The 19,436-nt window shown below is 41.8% G+C and overlaps 1 protein-coding gene and 4 long non-coding RNA genes across 7 annotated transcripts; 4 read left to right on the top strand and 1 right to left on the bottom strand.

Moving 5' to 3' along the window:
- Positions 1-1,823: 1,823 nt before the first annotated feature.
- On the top strand, positions 1,824-2,883 carry LOC143506876 (uncharacterized). 2 transcript variants are annotated; one of them, XR_013128529.1, is made up of 3 exons: positions 1,824-1,923; positions 2,544-2,710; positions 2,829-2,883. It is a non-coding gene; the product is annotated as an uncharacterized LOC143506876 (long non-coding RNA). The 2 variants fall into 2 exon arrangements; XR_013128530.1 differs by lacking the exon at positions 1,824-1,923 and adding an exon at positions 1,934-2,361.
- On the top strand, positions 2,884-4,104 carry LOC143506872 (ubiquitin carboxyl-terminal hydrolase 37-like). The gene is made up of 5 exons (XM_076996469.1): positions 2,884-3,007; positions 3,197-3,361; positions 3,603-3,734; positions 3,856-3,982; positions 4,099-4,104. Exons 1-5 carry the CDS (start codon positions 3,000-3,002, stop codon positions 4,102-4,104), a joined length of 438 nt encoding a protein of 145 aa, XP_076852584.1. The 5' UTR covers positions 2,884-2,999.
- A 729-nt stretch (positions 4,105-4,833) lies between these two features.
- Positions 4,834-7,449, top strand: LOC143506873 (uncharacterized). Of its 2 annotated transcripts, none has more exons than XR_013128527.1 (5): positions 4,834-4,960; positions 5,064-5,529; positions 5,609-5,747; positions 5,840-5,943; positions 6,659-7,449. It is a non-coding gene; the product is annotated as an uncharacterized LOC143506873 (long non-coding RNA). The 2 variants fall into 2 exon arrangements; XR_013128526.1 differs by having other exon boundaries at positions 5,064-5,532.
- Positions 7,450-8,767: 1,318 nt separating this feature from the next.
- On the top strand, positions 8,768-9,366 carry LOC143506871 (uncharacterized). Its single transcript, XR_013128525.1, has 3 exons — positions 8,768-8,837; positions 8,978-9,215; positions 9,301-9,366. It is a non-coding gene; the product is annotated as an uncharacterized LOC143506871 (long non-coding RNA).
- Positions 9,367-15,275: 5,909 nt separating this feature from the next.
- LOC143506874 (uncharacterized) lies at positions 15,276-17,394 on the bottom strand. The gene is made up of 3 exons (XR_013128528.1): positions 16,573-17,394; positions 16,414-16,490; positions 15,276-16,256 (listed from the first exon to the last, which is right to left on the bottom strand). It is a non-coding gene; the product is annotated as an uncharacterized LOC143506874 (long non-coding RNA).
- Positions 17,395-19,436: the final 2,042 nt, after the last annotated feature.

Below are 19,436 nucleotides of genomic sequence, written 5' to 3'. Positions count from 1 at the left end.
TCTCTTCCTACATCTGCCCTGTGGCAAATTTTGAGTTTCACCTCAAATCTGTGCGCACCTGCAGCAGGTAATTCTTTGCTATATCACCACATCTCCTTCTTGTAAATCAACTGCTCTTAACATGTGTTTTCTTCAGAGTGTGCATTGTCACAAAGTATGCACACACTTGGTATGGGATAATGTGGGTTATTTCTGTGTGAATGTTGTAACCTCTCTGTTGATTTTCTGTTGTTTGAAAGCTGTGGACTGCAGAGCTCCAGAGTGGAGGACTTCAACCACCTCTCTGTTAACCTGAGCTCTACCTTGACTGACAGCCTACACAATTACTTCAAGGTCTGTCCACCACACACACCCCTACTGGACAAACACTTTTTTGCCAGTTTGTTAAGTTAGGGAGCCATCCTAACCATTGTCACTCTCAATCAAAACTTTTTTTTCAGTCAACGGTTTTGGAGTTCAAATGTGAATGTCAAGGTCAAGGCACCGAGGCATGTGAAGTGGTGGAGTTCTTCACACTCCCACGGTGGAGTCTCGCATTATGTGAATTACCACAAACAATGAGTTTTAAAGCAGTCATCTCACACTCTTCCAGTTCTTACATCATTTTTCCTTTTGGAACAGAGTTCTGATCCACTCCCATCAGACCCTCCCATCAGACACTTCCATCAGGACACTTCCATCAGACACTTCCCTTACGTAACAGAAGTGGCTTTATCCAAGTTAGATGTCGTGCTGTTGACACCTGATTAAAAAATCTTCATCGTATAGAAATCTGGCAAATCTCTTTTGTGTGTGTGTGTGTGTGTGTGTGTGTGTGTGTGTGTGTGTGTTTTGTTTTTTGCTTGTTTTTTGTTAATGACAATTGGATGGATTTTATTCCTCTCTCTACAGCTACAATTTGAATCTGAATTTTGTATATTTATTTAATGAAAATGCAGTTTTACTTTTTCTGTCAAGTTGTAATTTGATCAAATTAAATTTGTACTCCATGACTTGAATTTCTATGCATGTTTTGGAAAACATATATCCTTTATAATGTTGTCAAACCTACATTCAGTGTAAATGCAGGAAAGGCAATCTATAGATTCAGTCAGGCAATCAGCTGTGAAGAAAACAGTTTATAAGCAATCAGGAAATATTTTAGGACAACCTGAAATATTGTTGGGACAGTTATAAATTAGAGGGGACTTTAAAATGCAAAAAGAGTAGCTGATACTGTACATGTGAAATATAATTGAACCGCACTTTTCATAAAAGCTCAAAGCCCTGCAAGGTGCCCAAGCTGTGTGTGTAATTGTGCAGATTTCTTTCACTAATCAGTATCTTACATTCTAGTATGTGGATTTTTCTAGTATAATAATGTATAAGATGAATCACTAAACCTTAGCACTAAAGGGTGAAGGGATTTCATGATCCATGAACCATGACCATGAACTTGGTCGTCCCCTGCGGAGTATATTGCAGAGTCACTGAAAGGTTGCAAAGGAAAGATTGGGCAAACAAAAACAAAAAAACACACAAAACCCTCACAACATCGGGCATCATCATGACAGTCAAGAGATGATTTAGCCCCAAAACCTCATCTAGATGAGATTCTTAACCCAACTGTGGGCCGCGAACGCCACCTTGAGGGCCTCAAAAGAACAACAGTTTTAAACTTTGGGCCGCAGAGGGCCGCCGGACCGCATTGATTTTGAATAAAATGCAGTACACTTTCTCACCACTAGTAGCGGTAGTGCGTCACTTAGATATTTAAACAACGTATTTAATATAAGTTAAACTTATATAGCGCCTTTCTAGTACCCAAGGACACTTTACAAAAATCCTATGGGAAAAAAAAAACAAATAAAAATTAAATTAATAAATATAATTAATTAAACCATACTATGACTATGTGGAAGGGAGAAAATACTGAGAGAAAAGGTGAGTTTTAAGCTGAGTTTTGAAGGAGGAAAAGGATGAACAGAGGCGGAGATGTTGCGGGAGGCCATTCCACAGTTTTGGGGCCATTACACAGAATGAGCGCCCACCAGCAGTAACAAGCTTGTATTTTGGAATCACCAGAAGACCTGTGTCTGAGGACCTAAGTGTTTGGTTTGGGATTTAGGGTATAGAAGTTGTGCTAAATAGTCTGGAGCTTACAGCTTCACACTTAACGACAACAGAACGCAGCACTATTACGTCATATAGCTACTGACGTTAACAACGAGGCCGTGACAGCGCTGCACAATAGAACCAGGTCAATATATCGCGAACATCACATTTAATGTACCTGCAAACCCGACGCGACGACGTTTACATTAATTCTGTTAGGAAGTAGCGTATATCGGACAAATGGGTTGCATTTACTCGTGTATGAAGGTAGCTATCTAACGTTTTTATACGTTGTGGTCTAAAAAGGAGTAACCGGCATTTTATATACCGGTTATTCTCCGATTCTCCGATATTTTCTCCGATATTTTTTCGATTTAAGATGTGATGCTTTTTAGGGTGTACTGAGGTTTCCCATACCCATGATTTGACAAACCAATGCTTTCCTACAGAAAAAGAACAAAGAGGGTGTGAATAGTGAAGTTAAAAAGAAGAAAAAGCAAAGATGGTGGAGACATATAGAGTCATCCTCCCTGACACAAGTAACTGACACTCAGTCCTTGAATGTCAGCTCCTCCTCCATCTCTTGCTCCTCTTCCTCTGAGGGACACTTAACCAGGTATGAAAACCGTCCCAGCCTTATGAATTGTGTAGTCACATGCACATGTGTAGTCACATGCACATTTGGTTATTATTTATTCTGTCTATGATTTTTCCCTGGAATTATTTGCCCCCAGGTCCAACAACAAACTCCCTACTGAACCCAAGAACACGGAAGGGATTGTTCCTGGTCAGAGCTCAGAATCTTTTATGATTTTGTCCCTATAGTATGTTTTAGTCAAAGACACTTACTCCAAGGTTTTGTTCTCTCCATAGGGGCTGCTGATAAAGATGTGTGCTCCGTGCCCATGGATAGGTGGGTACATTATTAAAGTCATCTTCATGGCACAGTAAAGTATGGACAATCTATAATGGTTATATATTGACATTGTGGCATAAATCAAGAGAAACTGAAAAATATTAAAAACAACATTTGTATGTATGTGAACATTTTGTGCACTACACAAACTCCATATTCATCTGTCACTTCTACTCTCTCTTTCAGATTTCCGGCTGTTGTGGTAGAGGGAGACTTTCGTGTGCAGAATTTGCAGCACCTGTTACCGCACATCGTCAGTAGTGAAAGGGTGACTGAGAGTGGCCAGGGTGAGGGCCAAGGACACGCCCCCACTGTTTCTGCTGGCAGAGACACAGAGATCCGACAGCTCGGGTAAAGACTGAACACGTTGTGTTTTAGCACACAACCATTACGTGATTTTGCAGTGTACACAGATGTAATGTACACAGTCTTTATCTCTGAACCAAAATAAAGGCACGTAGCAATTAAAGGAGCAATAAGTATTTTTGCAGTTCTTCTTCAAATTCTGAAATTATGTGACATTGACACCTAGTGGCCTGGAAGTTTTACTGATTATGTATTAAATCTATTCTAAACATTAATGTCCTGTTAGGTTTCCCAACATTGGGAATACATGTTATATGAACGCCACTCTGCAGTGTCTTCTGAGTCTCTCCTGCTTCTGGAGCCCCATCAGAGCTCAGTGCTCCAGCTGGACGGATCCATCCAGCTGCCAGATGCTCAGGTAGCCAATCAGGAACAGAGGATTCACATGTCTAAATGAACTGTTCAATTATGAGTGCTTAGAGAGGTGTTGTGATGCTGAGAGTTATAAACCACATTGGTCTCCCTGTTACTGTGCGTAGATGTTTTGCAGATCTACAGCAAGGCAGGCTCACTAGTCGTAGCTCTTCAAAGAAGAAGAAGCTCCTGAGAGCCCTGAATGCCTGTATTTCAGTCAGATGCCCTGCGTTTGGAGAGGACTACGAACAGGTTCGGCTAAACAACCCTCTGAGCCATTCAGAACACATCAGAACCACATGCAGTAGTCTGCAGGAACTGCACACAACCTTCTTTGTTTTCTCAACTCTGTTGCTGCTGAAGTCCAGGAGTAATGCCGTTCCGATGTACTGTCTTCCACAGGATGCCCATGAGTTCCTGATGATGTGTTTGCTTCAGCTGAAGGAGGAGGGAGAGACACTCAGGGTTTCCTCCTTCTCTTACATCTGCCCTGTGGCAAATTTTGAGTTTCACCTCAAATCTGTGCGCACCTGCAGCAGGTAATTCTGTGCTATATCACCACATCTCCTTCTTGTAAATCAACTGTTCTTAACATGTGTTTCTTCAGAGTGTGCATTGTCACAAAGTATGCACACACTTGGTATGGGATAATGTGGGTTATTTCTGTGTGAATGTTGTAACCTCTCTGTTGATTTCTGTTGTTTGAAAGCTGTGGACTGCAGAGCTCCAGAGTGGAGGACTTCAACCACCTCTCTGTTAACCTGAGCTCTACCTTGACTGACAGCCTACACAATTACTTCAAGGTCTGTCACCTCACACACCCCTACTGGACAACACTTTTTTTGCCAGTTTGTTAAGTTAGGGAGCCATCCTAACCATTGTCACTCTCAATCAAAACTTTTTTTCAGTCAACGGTTTTGGAGTTCAAATGTGAATGTGGTCAAGGCACCGAGGCATGTGAAGTGGTGGAGTTCTTCACACTCCCACGGTGAGTCTCGCATTATGTGAATTACCACAAACAATGAGTTTTACCACAAAACAATGGTTTTAAAGCAGTCATCTCACACTCTTCCAATTCTTACATCATTTTTCCTTTTGGAACAGAGTTCTGATCCTCCACATTAAGAGGTTTGACATGCTGGGCAAGAAACTAACAACCCTAATGGACATCCCCTCAGAGCTGGACCTCTCTGTCCTCCCTGGAGTGGCTTCACTCGGGCAACCGTTAAGGTCAGCTTGTACAACGGCCTGAGCATACGCTCTCTCACCTCTGTCCACCCTTTCACAATTAGCAATGAGACGCTAACTGAATGGCTTTGTGATGTGTCCACAGTGGACCAGCATACACCCAGGACAAAGGACATGAGGAGGATAATCTGGAGAAAAGCTCTGTGCCAGAACAAGGTAAACATCAGCCATTTTCCTACAGTGATCAATTAAATTTTGGATTTACAACCTGTCTACGTTTATACGTACCTGCCATAATGATGTAGTTCTCTCAACCCATTAGTAGTAAATGAGAGCAGAGAAGGACAGGGAGAGAAAGTACAGCACGTCAGCCCACTGGTGAGGAAATAGAGAGAGAGATGAAAAAGAAGATTGAAAGATGCTGAGAGAGACTGAGAAAGACAGGCTGAGAGAGATAGATAGATATGAGAGAGACCCATATCAACGATCTAAGATGCATTCTTACTTAATCATATGAAAAAACCGATGTACTTGTTGTTTGCAGGAAACTGTTCACACAGACATCTACAGACTCCACGCTGTGGTGTCTCATTTGGGTGGCAGCATGGACAGTGGTGAGCAGTCTGATAATATCCACAAACATGCAGTAGAAACTATAAAGTGACTAATGACATCTTGCTTCCCTGACAGGGCACTACATCAGCGACGTAGCTGAGGAGAAAGGAGAGTGCTGGTTAAAATTCAACGATTCAAAGGTTTCAAAAAAGACAGAGCCAGCCGTCCTTAAGAGCAGGGCAAAAACAGCCTACCTGCTTTTCTACATGCAAAGGTAGTAGCTCACCTTCTAACTCAGGTACATCTGCTGAAACACATAGAGAACTGGCTGAATTCCAGCTGCTCCTGTTTTGCTGTTGTCTCCAGTGGGGCTGGAGAGAAGAATGTGGTCCCGTGGATGGTGGACCAGGGAGAAGCAGCAGTATCCCCCTAAACCCAACTCCATGCCATGACTAAGTCAGGATACACATGTAAGCACCTACATCCACACTTAACAAGACAGGCTACACATCTGCTCAGTTCAGTTCAGGTCTATTTCTGTCTGTTCCTGTCGTCCAATCGTAGGAGATAATTCATTAAGAACGGCTTCTGCCTTTCAGATTTGGGAACATAGATACCTCTGTCCATGGGGACAGATACAAATTCCATAAGATTTTACATGTTGGCAGAAACCTAACCTTTACCCTGCCCTTACAATCAAAATTATAAGGCTAGACACAATTAGAAACTTCCTTCCTAAATTACCGCTCACACTGGTATGTGTGGTATATTACATCTTTTTATATTACTGGTAATATTCAAGTGAGTTATTATTTGCTCAACATTAACACTCCTCCCCCCTTGTGTGATAAGGCTACAGACTACCATTTTAAAATGATTAATGCTTAGATGGTATTTTCATTACAATTAATTAGTTAAATATGATTCAGACCAGCAGACTACAGGCAACTGCTAAACAACAAGCTGTAAAGGTGATCATCACTTCAATGCTATATCCGTTATATCTGTTAATGGGTTGCGTTTCTATGGGAATTGTGTAAATAGCCCCTTGCTTTTCTTCCAAATCTTAGTAGATAAAAGGCTTTCTAATAAAAAATGACTATTTATGAATGACGTCACTTTAGACAGCATGTAGCCTAGATGACCTGTCAACGCTTGATTTTCTCCACCATTCATGTGTTAAAGGCCAGAAAAGGCGTGACACAGGCGGACACTGCTCCCGACTCTGGCAAGTACGCAACAAAGCGGAAAGACTTCCGTTGTTTGAAGGGTGAACCGAGTGAACCAAGCGGTGTCTGTTTTGTCCGACTGATCTGAGAAGTTGGGACGTGCCGGAGTAAATACAGCTGAGCTGCTGGTGGAAGCGAGAACGTGAGAGACTCTGCTGCTGGTGCTGTCTGTGCACGAGAAGCGCACTGATTAAAAGGAAGGGTGAGGACGCTCACCTTTCCCAAAGCTAAGTGCAACCCCCTACCTTTTTAGAAGAATTTTAACCTTCTGCCATCCACCAGTCGTAGTTTTAGGGCAGTACATTTTAATCGTTTTAGTTTGTTGGAGTCCGTTGCTATAAATACTGAAGTTGCTTTCTATTAGGCTGGGTACTGCTATAGGTTTATTTCATTATTTGATTTTTGGTTGTGTAAGGGATTTGGATTTGTTTGGTTTGATTTATTTTGGGGTTTATAATTTGGAGGGTTTGCTGTGGTGTTTTAAGTAGTTTTTTTCCAGTGCTAGCCTATTGGGGAACATTTTGTTTGGCTAAAATATTCTATATTCTTTGGGCTCCATTTTTGTGTTGCGTCTTTGTGGGTTTTTGTTTCTTTGTTACAATTTCAGTTATTTTGAGTGGTGACTGCGTTTTGTTTTTGTTCTGTCCTTTGTCTGCAGCATTGCTATCCAGAACACTAAGTGGACTGTTGCGTGTCCCTCCTTGAACTGGCTGCCGAGGTTCTGGACTGGGACTGGGTGCACTTGGAGTTGATTCTTTTTTTTTTTTTTTTTAAATATAAAATTCTTTTGTTGAATAAATATATTGTGCAAATTCCCGTCTTCTCTCTGCATTTGTCAACTTGTGACTCCCCAAGGTGTAGTGGTTGGGATTGGGCTAAGGGAAATATAAAATGTTGCCCTTTGTCGGGAAAGGCCGTGACATTAGTAGTAAATAGTTCTTGGTTCTTTTCTCTGGCTGTTTGCCTAAAGTCGCTCCTCAGTCATTTTGGACTCCTCAGTTTTTACATTCTATTTGATAATTGCCAGTGTTTGCTTTGAAAGTGAGTGTGCTGGTTGTGTTCTCCAGAGATCTGCACAATGCATTTATCACACTGTTCACGCTGCTCACCATGACTCACTGGTGTGTCCTGCTGTCAGAAGTACAAAGGGTTCCAGAGCTGGACAGCATCACCTGCAGCATTTACATTGTTCTGTGGATTTGTATTCGCTCCTTCATATTCCTGAACATTGTAATTGGCATTTTTGGTAGCTTACACTACAAGTCATTAGTTGTGCTGAATGAAATATGCAGATGGTAAAGTAGTGCAAGGGCAGAAGAATTCATTCATTGTCATTTAATGAACAATATTAATAAGCCAAATCCATGTTGCATACCCACACATGAAAATACATTCGGTTCTGTAAGGAGCGAACTCTCAAGTGCAACAACAAATTGAAATGCAGGTGAGTAGTTCTTTCATGCTGTAGTTTTTTTACTTAAACAATTTGCTCAGACAATCTTTATGCATGCAAATAGACAAATTAATAGCCAAGTTTTGTTTGTTTTTTGTTCTGATTTTAGCAGATTAAGCCAGTCTCTAGTTAGTGGGTAAGTAATGGTCCCACATAGATGGGAAGCAAAACCTGTAACATTTGTGACTGTAATATGTGCTGGAAAAACCACAAAAGGATCTAAATGCAGCGTAGTGCTTCTTTATTCTCCAGACACAATCTACTGTAGCTAGCAGCACAAGACACACACAACACGCAGCACAAAAAGAAGCGAACACAGGGCAGCAGGGTCAGGGCAGCATGGTCCATACAGTCCAGAGTCCATTACAAATCCAGGGGTCGGGCTGAGAATGAGGTGTAAGGGAGAAGCAAAGGTCACAACACCGGTAGGCAAAAACGAGCAAGGAACGCTCACTATGCAACGTCAGAGGCAAAACTTCACAATGTAAAGTGGTGAGTGAGTAGTGTAAGAAAGGTGGAGGAGGGTGGGGACACACAGGGACAGGTGGAGGTCATTAGTATTCAGGAGATTGAACATGCATGTTTCGAGAAGTTGAGACCCTGGCGCTGTGACTTCAGAAGAGCAGGGGGCTTGTGTAGCTTCACTCCTTCCTTACAGTCACTTGTGTAGAATAAATGAAGGGTGTGTGCAGATGTGTGTGGGCGTCTCCCTTGGGCTACAGGGCTGGCATACCATGACAAGCCCTAGTCCAAAATACAATGTACAACTTTTTGGTTACTATATAGGTATTTTTTGGTTACTGCATTTTGCTCTTTGTCCAGACTTCCTACTACACTTGAGGAGGATGAGGAGTCTATTTCCACCCAGGAGGCTCCACTGTATATGAAGAAGATATTTTAGACTGGGAGACGTATGTGGAGGAGAACATGCAGGCGATGCAGCTCCAGATGGAGGATGAGAAGGTGCTGTGGCCCAAGGAGCTTCTCCTACGTTACTTTGTGCTGATGAACAGACTCCAGGACATCCTGGATACCAGGATGCATCTGCAGAACCTACCAGGTAAACCTATTAGGTGGTTTACAGCACTGAAGGTGAAAGCTAGTGTTTGAGTGAGTGAATGACCTTTTTGTCTCTTGTCTTCCAGCTCAGCTGTTGCTTAACCTCCAAGATTCCAGTTACACTCCAGAGTCACTCCAGTCTCCAGTTAAAGCAGAATGAATAAAATATGCTTACATTATGTTGCATTGTGTTATCTTACTGGTCCAGTATGGTGACAAACTCCATTTACACTTAATTCACTGTATGTGGTTTATGGACTGTGTGGTGAGGCTGGCATTCAGACTACCATATGATCTGACTTACACAAATGATAATTCATGAGGATTCCTAGAAGCTGACTGCAGCCACCATCCAAGTTATTTTAAAGGCTGTTAATTGTACTAAAGATGGTCTGTTTGCCTGTTGAGTGGGCATGTGATTCTGACTTCATGTGCATCTGTCGGAATAAGTTAATTTAACATGGATTACAGAAATTAGAACCTCAAAAAAGAGCTTATGATGGCTCTAGCACTTGTATGAATACAGAAACATACCACTGGAGAATTATCTAAAGTTTAAAAGAAAAAAAGATTTATTAGCATTGTGCTCCACACACCTTGTACCTTCTGAAGACATTTCCATGGTACCAGATCTAGACTTTTTTTAGCTTGATGGTTAAATTATTACAATAATTCATTTTTATTGTTAGATAATTAAAATAGATTTAAAATATTTAGAATTAAGTGATCATTTAGCCCTGCATGCCATCCATACTCCACCTAGTGGTAAATAACGGGATGGCCCCCAGTGAAACGTTACTGTCCTTGAGCTAAGGAAAATTAACAAAACATTTACAGTAGTTTTATTATTAGTGGTGGGAGTAGCATTAGTATTATGTTGAATGTATACCCATGATATTTTAAATAAATATAGCAGTTTTGGTCATAATTAAAATGTAAAAATAATAGGTATAAACCATTCATGTAATTCATTATCATTGTCGTGGAAATTTCTGAAATATACGAGGACTCAGGCGTGGTTAAAAGAGAAATTTATTAATAGACAAAATAAGCATGAAAGTTCAGTCTAGAACAGAAGCTGAGAGGAGAGAGAACCGTCCCCCTCCTTTATACCGTTTAGTAGGCGGGGTTCTTATCACATGTTTACACTACATTTGGGCACACTGAGAACACAAGGCAGAATGCACAGTAGACAGTTTTTGCCTTACATGTGCATTCTCTCCTGACAGTAGTTTTCATGTTTTAGTATAAGCAGCAGCTTATAGAAACAGCTGATGGGTCCGCGGGTCAAGGCAGATAAGAGTGTTTTCTACCTCTGCACATTCCTTTAACATAGGTCATAATACACACATACACATGAGCACATGATTTCATACTGAATCACACTTCACAATTCTCTTGTAATCAGTGTAACACAATTTCCATCACAATCATATACACTATATAATATAGTATAATATAGTATATACACTCACCGGCCACGTTATTAGGCACACCTTGCTAGCGTCAGGAATGGCAATCACGCCCGTGACCGCCAGAGGGCGCCATCGCCGGAATATTGACAAGAACACCTGACTCTAATTTACTATTCACCACACCCTACTTAAGGACTCTGTTCACAAGTCGCCAGTGCGAAGTATTGCCTCTCTGAGTGTCTTTACCAAGCTGTGATCCTGTGTATTTCTCTGATTGATGTTCTGGTTTCTGATCCTTGCTCTGTGTTTTTGATCCTCCTGCCTGTTTGGCCCTTTTGTTACCTTTGTCTGCTGCTCTTAGTCTTCTCTGGTTTTTGACTCTCCCGTTTTTGTCTTGCCCTTTTGTGCTCCTGCCTGTCTACCCTTTGGGGTCGTCCCCTTTTGGGACTTCAGTTCATTGTTTTTCTATATTAAAATTCAACATCTTTACACCTGCTAATGCAGGGTTGCCAACTCTCACGCATTGAGCGTGAGACACACGCATTTGACCGTTCTCAAACACACGCTCTCACGCCACACTTCCGATATCTCACGCCGAAAAAAAATATCCAGTTTATTTACCTCAGATCCACATATATGATTCAATACGTTACTAGTTCGCTAGCTCTGGCGCCATCCACCGGCGATATACAGGGTTCCCACACCTTGGTTAACATAAAATTCAAGGACCTTTCAATGACTTTCCAGGACCAACTTCCTCAAATTCAAGGACTGCACCTGCCAGCATTTACCTACTCTTACCCCTGAATATGTTATCAAAAAACGATGTTAATACAACGCAAATTCAAAAGACTGAATGTCATTTCAAGCCATGCATCCTGAAATTTTCTGTGCATGACTGGCAATTTAGCAATGCACATCTGAGATGACGACATTCACATAAAATGGCTATAGTTGTTGAAGGATCAACAACTACCTACAGGAAACACTTGCTTTCGGTGCTGAACAAACAAACAAATTTCTCTACAGGAGAATGACCAAACTTTGCCAAGTAAAAGTCAGCATAGGCCCTGTAGAATCAATGTAATTTTAAATGAACTTGTGCTGGCAAAATAATGACACGTTGACAGTAGACAAATAATAATAATAATAACAATAATACACATATGCATATACACATACAGTACATACATAAAACAGAGGAGCAAAGCCATATAATGAGATTAGAACTATAGATTTCTAGAGAAATCTGGCGTGAGATGATTCTAGCATAGTTTTAAATCTACTTAATAAAGAATAATATTCATTCATAAAGAGAACAGCCTTTTAACCACTCCACTTATGGTAGTGAATTTATGGAATCAGAGAAATTCGAACTGAAGTATAATGGTATCAAAAGAAAGAAGTTTGAGATTAATCCAGTTTCTAGTGTCCATGCAAAAACTTTGTAAAGATTGAGATGGAAAAACAAATGCTCCTGGGATTCATCTTCTGACTTAAAAAAGGTCCATTAATCCACATCAAGTTTAACTCTTCTTTCAAGAAACATGGCTACAGGATATATCTTATTTATTATTTTGAAATGAGTCTCTTTTACTTTAGAAGACATGAGCCATTTGACAAGCCTTTGTGGTTTTATAATTTGTATTAGGATGTTTCTTGAAAGAATATCTATTATATCTTTTGTCTCATACCATCAGTGATAATCTTGTTATTACACTTGAACTCAACAGTCATTCACTTTTAACATGGGCATCGAAACAGTCAACTCTGAATATAAAATGTTAAAGGAATCACTTTGCAGACTTTCTTTAAATCTTTATAACAACTCATATCAGATCATATTTTTTCAACAAAGGATGAGAAATTTAAAACATCATGGCAATCTTTTTCATAGCAATCTTTTGTAAATATTGACTTCCTTACCAACTGTGCCCTATTATTCTGTGACCGCGGTCTTCATCCATGTGAAATTTCAAACCCTCTAAAATATTCAAGGACCGTCAAGGACGGCTGTCTTTTATGCCTGTTTTCAAAAACTTTCCAGGGCCTTGAACTTATTTTTTCAGATTCACAAACTTTCAAGGATTTCAAGGACCCGTGGGAACCCTGGATATAACACTGAATCCACCCCCCCGCTCAACAAAATACACTCGCCACCGGCTCCAGGTTAAAATCTCACTCCAAGCGAACGGCAAAAGTTGGCAACCCTGCTAATGGATCCTTCTCTACCCTCGGGTTCACCACCCTTGCAGCTAGTACCAGGTTGGACCCCATTTTGCATTCAGAACTGCCTTAATCCTTTGTGGCATAGATTCAACAAGGTACTGGAAACATTCCTCAGAGAGTCTGGTCCATGTTGACATGATAGCATCATGTGATTGCTACGCAGTTGCTGCAGATTTGTCGGCTGCACATCAATGATGCGAATCTCCCGTTCCACCACATCCCAAAGGTGCTCTATTGGATTGAGATCTGACTATGTAGGCCACTGGAGTACAGGGAACTCATTGTTGTGTTCGATAAATCTGTCTGAGATGATTCATGAATTATAACATGGCGAGTTATCCTGCTGGAAGTAGCCATCAGAAGAAGGGTACACTGTGGTCATAAAGTCAAAGTCAAATTTATTTATATAGCGCTTTTTACAACACATGTTGTCACAAAGCAGCCTTACAATCGTATGGCTCCAGATCCCTAATGAGCAAGCCAAAGGCAACAGTGGCGAGGAAAAACCCCCGATGATGGTGGGGATTAGGAAGTGAGGGAGAGACAGCCTCCCTCACATGCACCTGTTTTAATTAACTTTGTAATTTTATTTGTTGGCTGTAACTGTATTGCTGTTGTTGCATCTTGGCCAGGGCTCCCTTGAAAAAGAGGTTCTTAATGGGATTTTTCCCTGGTAAAATAAAGTTTAAATAAATAAATAAAAAATTAGGAAGAAAACCTCGGGAGGACCAAGACTGAAAAGGGAACCCATCCTCCATTGGGCAGCCTGTTGGCACAAGTCCGTATTTGTGGACAAAAGGTGGTTCTACATTTATGGTTCTAGTTCCCACAGTCCCTTCGGTGTAGATGTTGGGCCTCAGGTAGGAGCATCAGCACGTCCTCTTGCGGCAATGGCACATCCAACCCCGGCATCAGTACATCCACTGGCAAGTCAGACCATCTCCCAGGTGCTTGTAGGTGCTTGCATGCAATCGTCTTGGGTAGAAGCCTGCAAAAAGATAGACAATACAGACTGAGTGTGTGGACATCAATTTAAACCACTATTGATTTAAACATACAAAGCTCAAGTGTTGTAACGTGTGAGGAGGACTGGGTATGGATTTTGGTAGGTGAGTGTAGCAGTTGCGTGGCAGTGTTTTCCAAAAGAAACACATGATTTTCAGTTTTGAATGTTTGAATGTCTTATGTGAACAACTGTGTTTAATGTTTTGCAAAAAGTGTGTTTTAGCACACCAGGTCAACAGATAGGCTACATGGGTTACATGCACAGGGTAACATAAGAGTGGTGGAAGATGCACACAGGTCGACTATATCCTCTGTAGGAGACGAAACCTGAAAGAGGTTAGTGATTGCAAGGTGTTACCCGGGGAGAGCGTAGCTAAACAGCATAGGATGGTGATATGTAGGATGATGTTGGAGGTGAAGAAGAGGAAGAGAGTGAGAGCGGAACCTAAGATCAGGTGGTGGAAGTTAAAGGATGAGGACTGTGGTGTAAAATTCAGGGATGAGGTGAGGCAGGTACTGGGTAATGGTGGTGGTGTTCTGGATACCTGGGATGAAACTTCAAATGCAGTGAGGGATGTGGCTAGGAAGGTACTTGACCTCAGGACAGAGGAAGATAGACAAGGAGTCGTGGTGGTGGAATGAGGAAGTTCAGGAAAGTTTGAGAGGAAAGCGGTTGGCTAAAAAGAATTGGGATTTTCAGCGAGATGAAGAAAGTAGACAGAGGTACAAGGAGATGTGTCGCAAGGCAAAGAGAGCAGTGGCAGAAGCTAAAGAGAAGGCATATAGCAAGCTGTATGAGAAGTTGGACACTAAGGAAGGGGAAAAGGATCTGTACAGATTGGCCAGACAGAGAAACTGTGATGGGCAGGATGTGCAGCAGGTTAGGATGATAAAGGATAAAGATGGAAATGTGTTGTCTGGTGAGGAGAGTGTCTTGGGAAGGTGAAAGGAGTATTTTGAGGAGCTGATGAATCAAGAGAATGAAAGGGAAAGAAGGTTAGAAGAGGTAGAGGTTGTGAATCAGGAAGTGCCTCAGGTGAGCAAGGAGGAAGTAAGGGCTGCAATTCAGAGAATGAAGTGTGGTAAGGCAGTTGGACCTGATGATATTCCAGTGGAGGCATGGAAATGTTTGGGAGAGACAGCAGTGGAGTTCTTGACCTAAGAGGAGGTTTATGGATGCAGTGGTGGAGGATATCAGAGTGGCTGGGGTGTCAGTGGAGGACACTCAGGACAGGGCCAGATGGAGGAGTTTGATCCGCTGTGGTGACCCCTGAAAGAGAATAGCCGAAAGAAGAAGTGCATTAAATTAGATCATTCATCTAGTGTGATTATTATAAACTTACGATTGTCCAAGGTTTGTGCCAGCACTGTTCAGTTTCATTTGTGACTGTAAATATTTTTTTCATAAACTTTTTTCATATTTCCAGGTTCTTTACATCAAAAACACATTGTGCTGTTTAAGAAAAGCTCAAATACTGTTAAATAAGGGAACATTTGATTTAAAAAAGATTCTGTATAGAACATGTTAACATTTCAATGACTGATATTTTGTCATATATGTGTAGAAGTAAAATAAATCTGTCTTCTCACGAATTTGTCTCTGTACATCTGCATTCATATAAACACGCTCCACAAAAAAAAAAATCCTCCTTAGCCCACACCACAATCACACCAGTGAAGCCCGCTGATTAGTAACTGACATTTGAATCTGCCAGTAATACGCATGTCTTTTTTTAGTTTTGAACATCCGTACTCCATATACAGATACTTACAGTCAATGTAATTCTTCACATTAGGGCATTTAATCTCGACCAAGCCAAACTGGGGGTATTCAGTGGGGTCAAATACGACACCATCAGGGGCTGCACCAAGCCAGGGAGCATCTGGGTGGATGATGAGGCCACATGGTGTGTGATTTACATTGAGTATCCTGCAATACTCAGATGCTGCTCCGGACTCCATCTCTAGACCTCTCTTCATTTCAGCCGTCCGTCTGGTACCTCTGATGATGCGTTCAGCAAGGGACTCTGCAGAGCTATGCCCTCTGACATGGCACACCTCACGAAAACGTGACGCTGTTACTCTAGGCTTGTGCCAGAGTTGACATCTCAATTCTGTGAGCCATATCAAGTGATACCTCCAAAGACTTCAGGTGAAAGAGTTCCTGTTCAGTGCACACAAAAGCACAGGTGGGTGCATCAAGGTGGTGGTCTTTTAGAGGAAGAAGTGGGGTTGATGGCACATCAGGGTGGAGAGTGATGTGTCGTGATGGTAAAACAGGCTGCTGATATGACAGACCAATGCCTTCCTGCACCATACCAAATGCACACTGCACAGCTGGCTTGTGGGATGCCATGCCTACAGTGGTCACCATGCCCCTGTAGAGTCCACTCCTACAAATTCAAGTACAGACAATATCCCAAACTATAAGCATTTAGTTTAATATTAAATTAGAATATTTAAATTAAAGTTAATTGTAACTATACATTTGTGATAGAGCAGCTAAACTGCACAATTGCATGTCTAATTAGAAGTAATTAAGCATCATACCTAACTCCACCTTGAGATGTTCCATTTGGCACAGGTTTTGTGATCACCATGTTGTTGATTGCTCCTGGCTTTACACCCTAATAATATGGACAAAAGTTGCTGTAATTTAATTCAGGCAGTGCATTAAATTAGATAACCTAGCCACTAGGGTGCACACACCAGTGTATTTTAGTGCCGGTCCTAAGCCTGGATAAATAGGGAGGGTTGCGTCAGGAAGGGCATCCGGTGTAAAAACTGCGCCAAATCAAATGATGCGGATCAAAAACAGAAATTCCATACCGGGTCGGTCGAGGCAGGGCATTAGCGGAAATTGGACTACTGTTGGGACGAGGAGGAGAGGGGGAAGAGGGTTCTGAAGCTGAAGGAGAGGAGGCAGAGCAGGAAAGTGGAGGTTAGAGTTGGTACGTTGAATGTGGGCTCTATGACAGGTCAAGGGAGAGAGCTAGCTGATGCGATGGACAGAAGGAAGATAGATATACTGTGTGTACGGGAGACCAAGTGGAAGGGGAGCAAGGCCAGGAGCATTGGTGGTGGCTTCAAACTCTTCTATCATGGTGTAGACAGGAAGAGAAATGGAGTAGGGGTAATCCTGAAGGATGAATTTAGTAAGACTGTAGTGGAGGTAAAGCGAGTAAGTGACAGGGTGATCTGTGTAAAGTTGGAGATCGATGGGGTGATGATGAAGGTCATCAGTACTTATGCTCCTCAGGTAGGTTGTGATGTGGAGGAGAAAGAAGAATTCTGGAGAGAGTTAGATGAAGTTGTTTTGCAGGTTCCTAATGAAGAGAGTGGTTATTGGAGCAGATTCAAATGGACATGTTGGTGGAGGGAACAGTGATGATGAGGAGGTGTTGGGTAGATATGGTGTTAATGTAAGGAATATGGAAGGACAAATGGTGGTAGATTTTGCTAAAAGGATGGCTGTAGTTAACACTTACTTTAAGATAAAGGAAGAGCACAGGGTATAACAAAACACATTCTTTCATTTAAAAAAAAGGAATAAATTAAGGACTGGCTCCATTTGAAACATTAGACATAAAAAAAAAATTTTAAGAAGAAATTAAATAGAGAGCCAAACAGAATATTATTGAGCCCAAGCTTGGACAATGTTTCTAGCGTTGTAGTGAACACACGCTGTAACGCGACCGGAGAGTCCCCAAGTCTCCACAACATCATAGAGCTTGTCAGCTAAATTGTCAGCGGTGTGTCTATCCGACATGTTCGTCGTAATCAGCACTGCAGATTTTAGCTGCCAGTTCTCGTCAGTGTAGTGGCACGTCACGGTAATGTAACTTTCTGTTGTTAGAGCCGACCAACAATCTGTTGTAAGTGCTACAGCAGTAGCAGTAGATAGCTTTGTTTTTAGCTCACTCTTCTTTTTTCGTAGCGAGCTTCGAAAACGCTCGCCTTCCCAGTGTAGCTGTGATTTTAGGTTGACCAGGTGCACTGGTGATATGCAGGACAGCTGCATGCACAGTGTTCAAATGATAATTGAGTGAACTAGTGGAACTGTTGTACTTCAATACCGCATTACACAGAGAACATCTGACTTCTTTGCCTAAATTAACAATGTTGAAATGGTCCCACACCACACGTTTTTTCGCCCACTTCATTTTGTTTTCCACTCTGGTCTTTCGCGACACGTGTTCGCCTCTCGTTCTTACGCTCTGTTCAAGTTACTACAGGAGCGCTCTCTAACGATTAATCGTGATTAATACATTTTGATCGAGTAACCTCTTGATCGACAATTAATCGAAAGTCGATTAATCATTTGCATCCCTAATGAGGACTGTGGTGTAAAATTCAGGGATGAGGTGAGGCAGGTACTGGGTAATGGTGGTGGTGTTCTGGATACCTGGGATGAAACTTCAAATGCAGTGAGGGATGTGGCTAGGAAGGTACTTGACCTCAGGACAGAGGAAGATAGACAAGGAGTCGTGGTGGTGGAATGAGGAAGTTCAGGAAAGTTTGAGAGGAAAGCGGTTGGCTAAAAAGAATTGGGATTTTCAGCGAGATGAAGAAAGTAGACAGAGGTACAAGGAGATGTGTCGCAAGGCAAAGAGAGCAGTGGCAGAAGCTAAAGAGAAGGCATATAGCAAGCTGTATGAGAAGTTGGACACTAAGGAAGGGGAAAAGGATCTGTACAGATTGGCCAGACAGAGAAACTGTGATGGGCAGGATGTGCAGCAGGTTAGGATGATAAAGGATAAAGATGGAAATGTGTTGTCTGGTGAGGAGAGTGTCTTGGGAAGGTGAAAGGAGTATTTTGAGGAGCTGATGAATCAAGAGAATGAAAGGGAAAGAAGGTTAGAAGAGGTAGAGGTTGTGAATCAGGAAGTGCCTCAGGTGAGCAAGGAGGAAGTAAGGGCTGCAATTCAGAGAATGAAGTGTGGTAAGGCAGTTGGACCTGATGATATTCCAGTGGAGGCATGGAAATGTTTGGGAGAGACAGCAGTGGAGTTCTTGACCTAAGAGGAGGTTTATGGATGCAGTGGTAGAGGATATCAGAGTGGCTGGGGTGTCAGTGGAGGACACTCAGGACAGGGCCAGATGGAGGAGTTTGATCCGCTGTGGTGACCCCTGAAAGAGAATAGCCGAAAGAAGAAGTGCATTAAATTAGATCATTCATCTAGTGTGATTATTATAAACTTACGATTGTCCAAGGTTTGTGCCAGCACTGTTCAGTTTCAGTACAGCTGTGCACAGGGGGAACAACTGGCACACTGAGCTGAGAAAAATGTGCAGTTTGAAAAAGCAAAGCAACTATACGTTTGCATAGGGCAGTGTCTGCGACATGTGAACATCATGCGTGTCTCAGCACAACAGGAGTTGAATCAGAAAGTCCAATCTGTAAGAGGGTAAGCAAAATTAGTAATGACTTTGTTTAATTCAGGGGTTCCGTATACCAGTCCTGGGGATCCTATATCACACGTTGTGTTTTACCTTTTCTAAAACCTGATTGACCTATTTAGCTAATTAAGATCAATGTGGGTGGGGCTGAGTAAAAAAAGTGTTTTAAAATG

Source organism: Brachyhypopomus gauderio, unplaced genomic scaffold (assembly GCF_052324685.1).
Source record: "Brachyhypopomus gauderio isolate BG-103 unplaced genomic scaffold, BGAUD_0.2 sc580, whole genome shotgun sequence".
In the NCBI taxonomy this organism is placed as follows: domain Eukaryota; kingdom Metazoa; phylum Chordata; class Actinopteri; order Gymnotiformes; family Hypopomidae; genus Brachyhypopomus; species Brachyhypopomus gauderio.
The sequence above is the reverse complement of the archived record's forward strand: the minus strand, read 5'-3'. Positions and strand labels throughout refer to the sequence as shown.

What these genes read in the sequence shown, in the direction of transcription:
- LOC143506872 (XM_076996469.1), top strand. An exon ending in ACAGAGATCCGACAGCTCGG is followed by an intron (nt 3,362 to 3,602) that starts GTAAAGACTGAA and finishes ATGTCCTGTTAG; the next exon opens with GTTTCCCAACATTGGGAATA. An exon ending in TCCAGCTGCCAGATGCTCAG is followed by an intron (nt 3,735 to 3,855) that starts GTAGCCAATCAG and finishes TACTGTGCGTAG; the next exon opens with ATGTTTTGCAGATCTACAGC.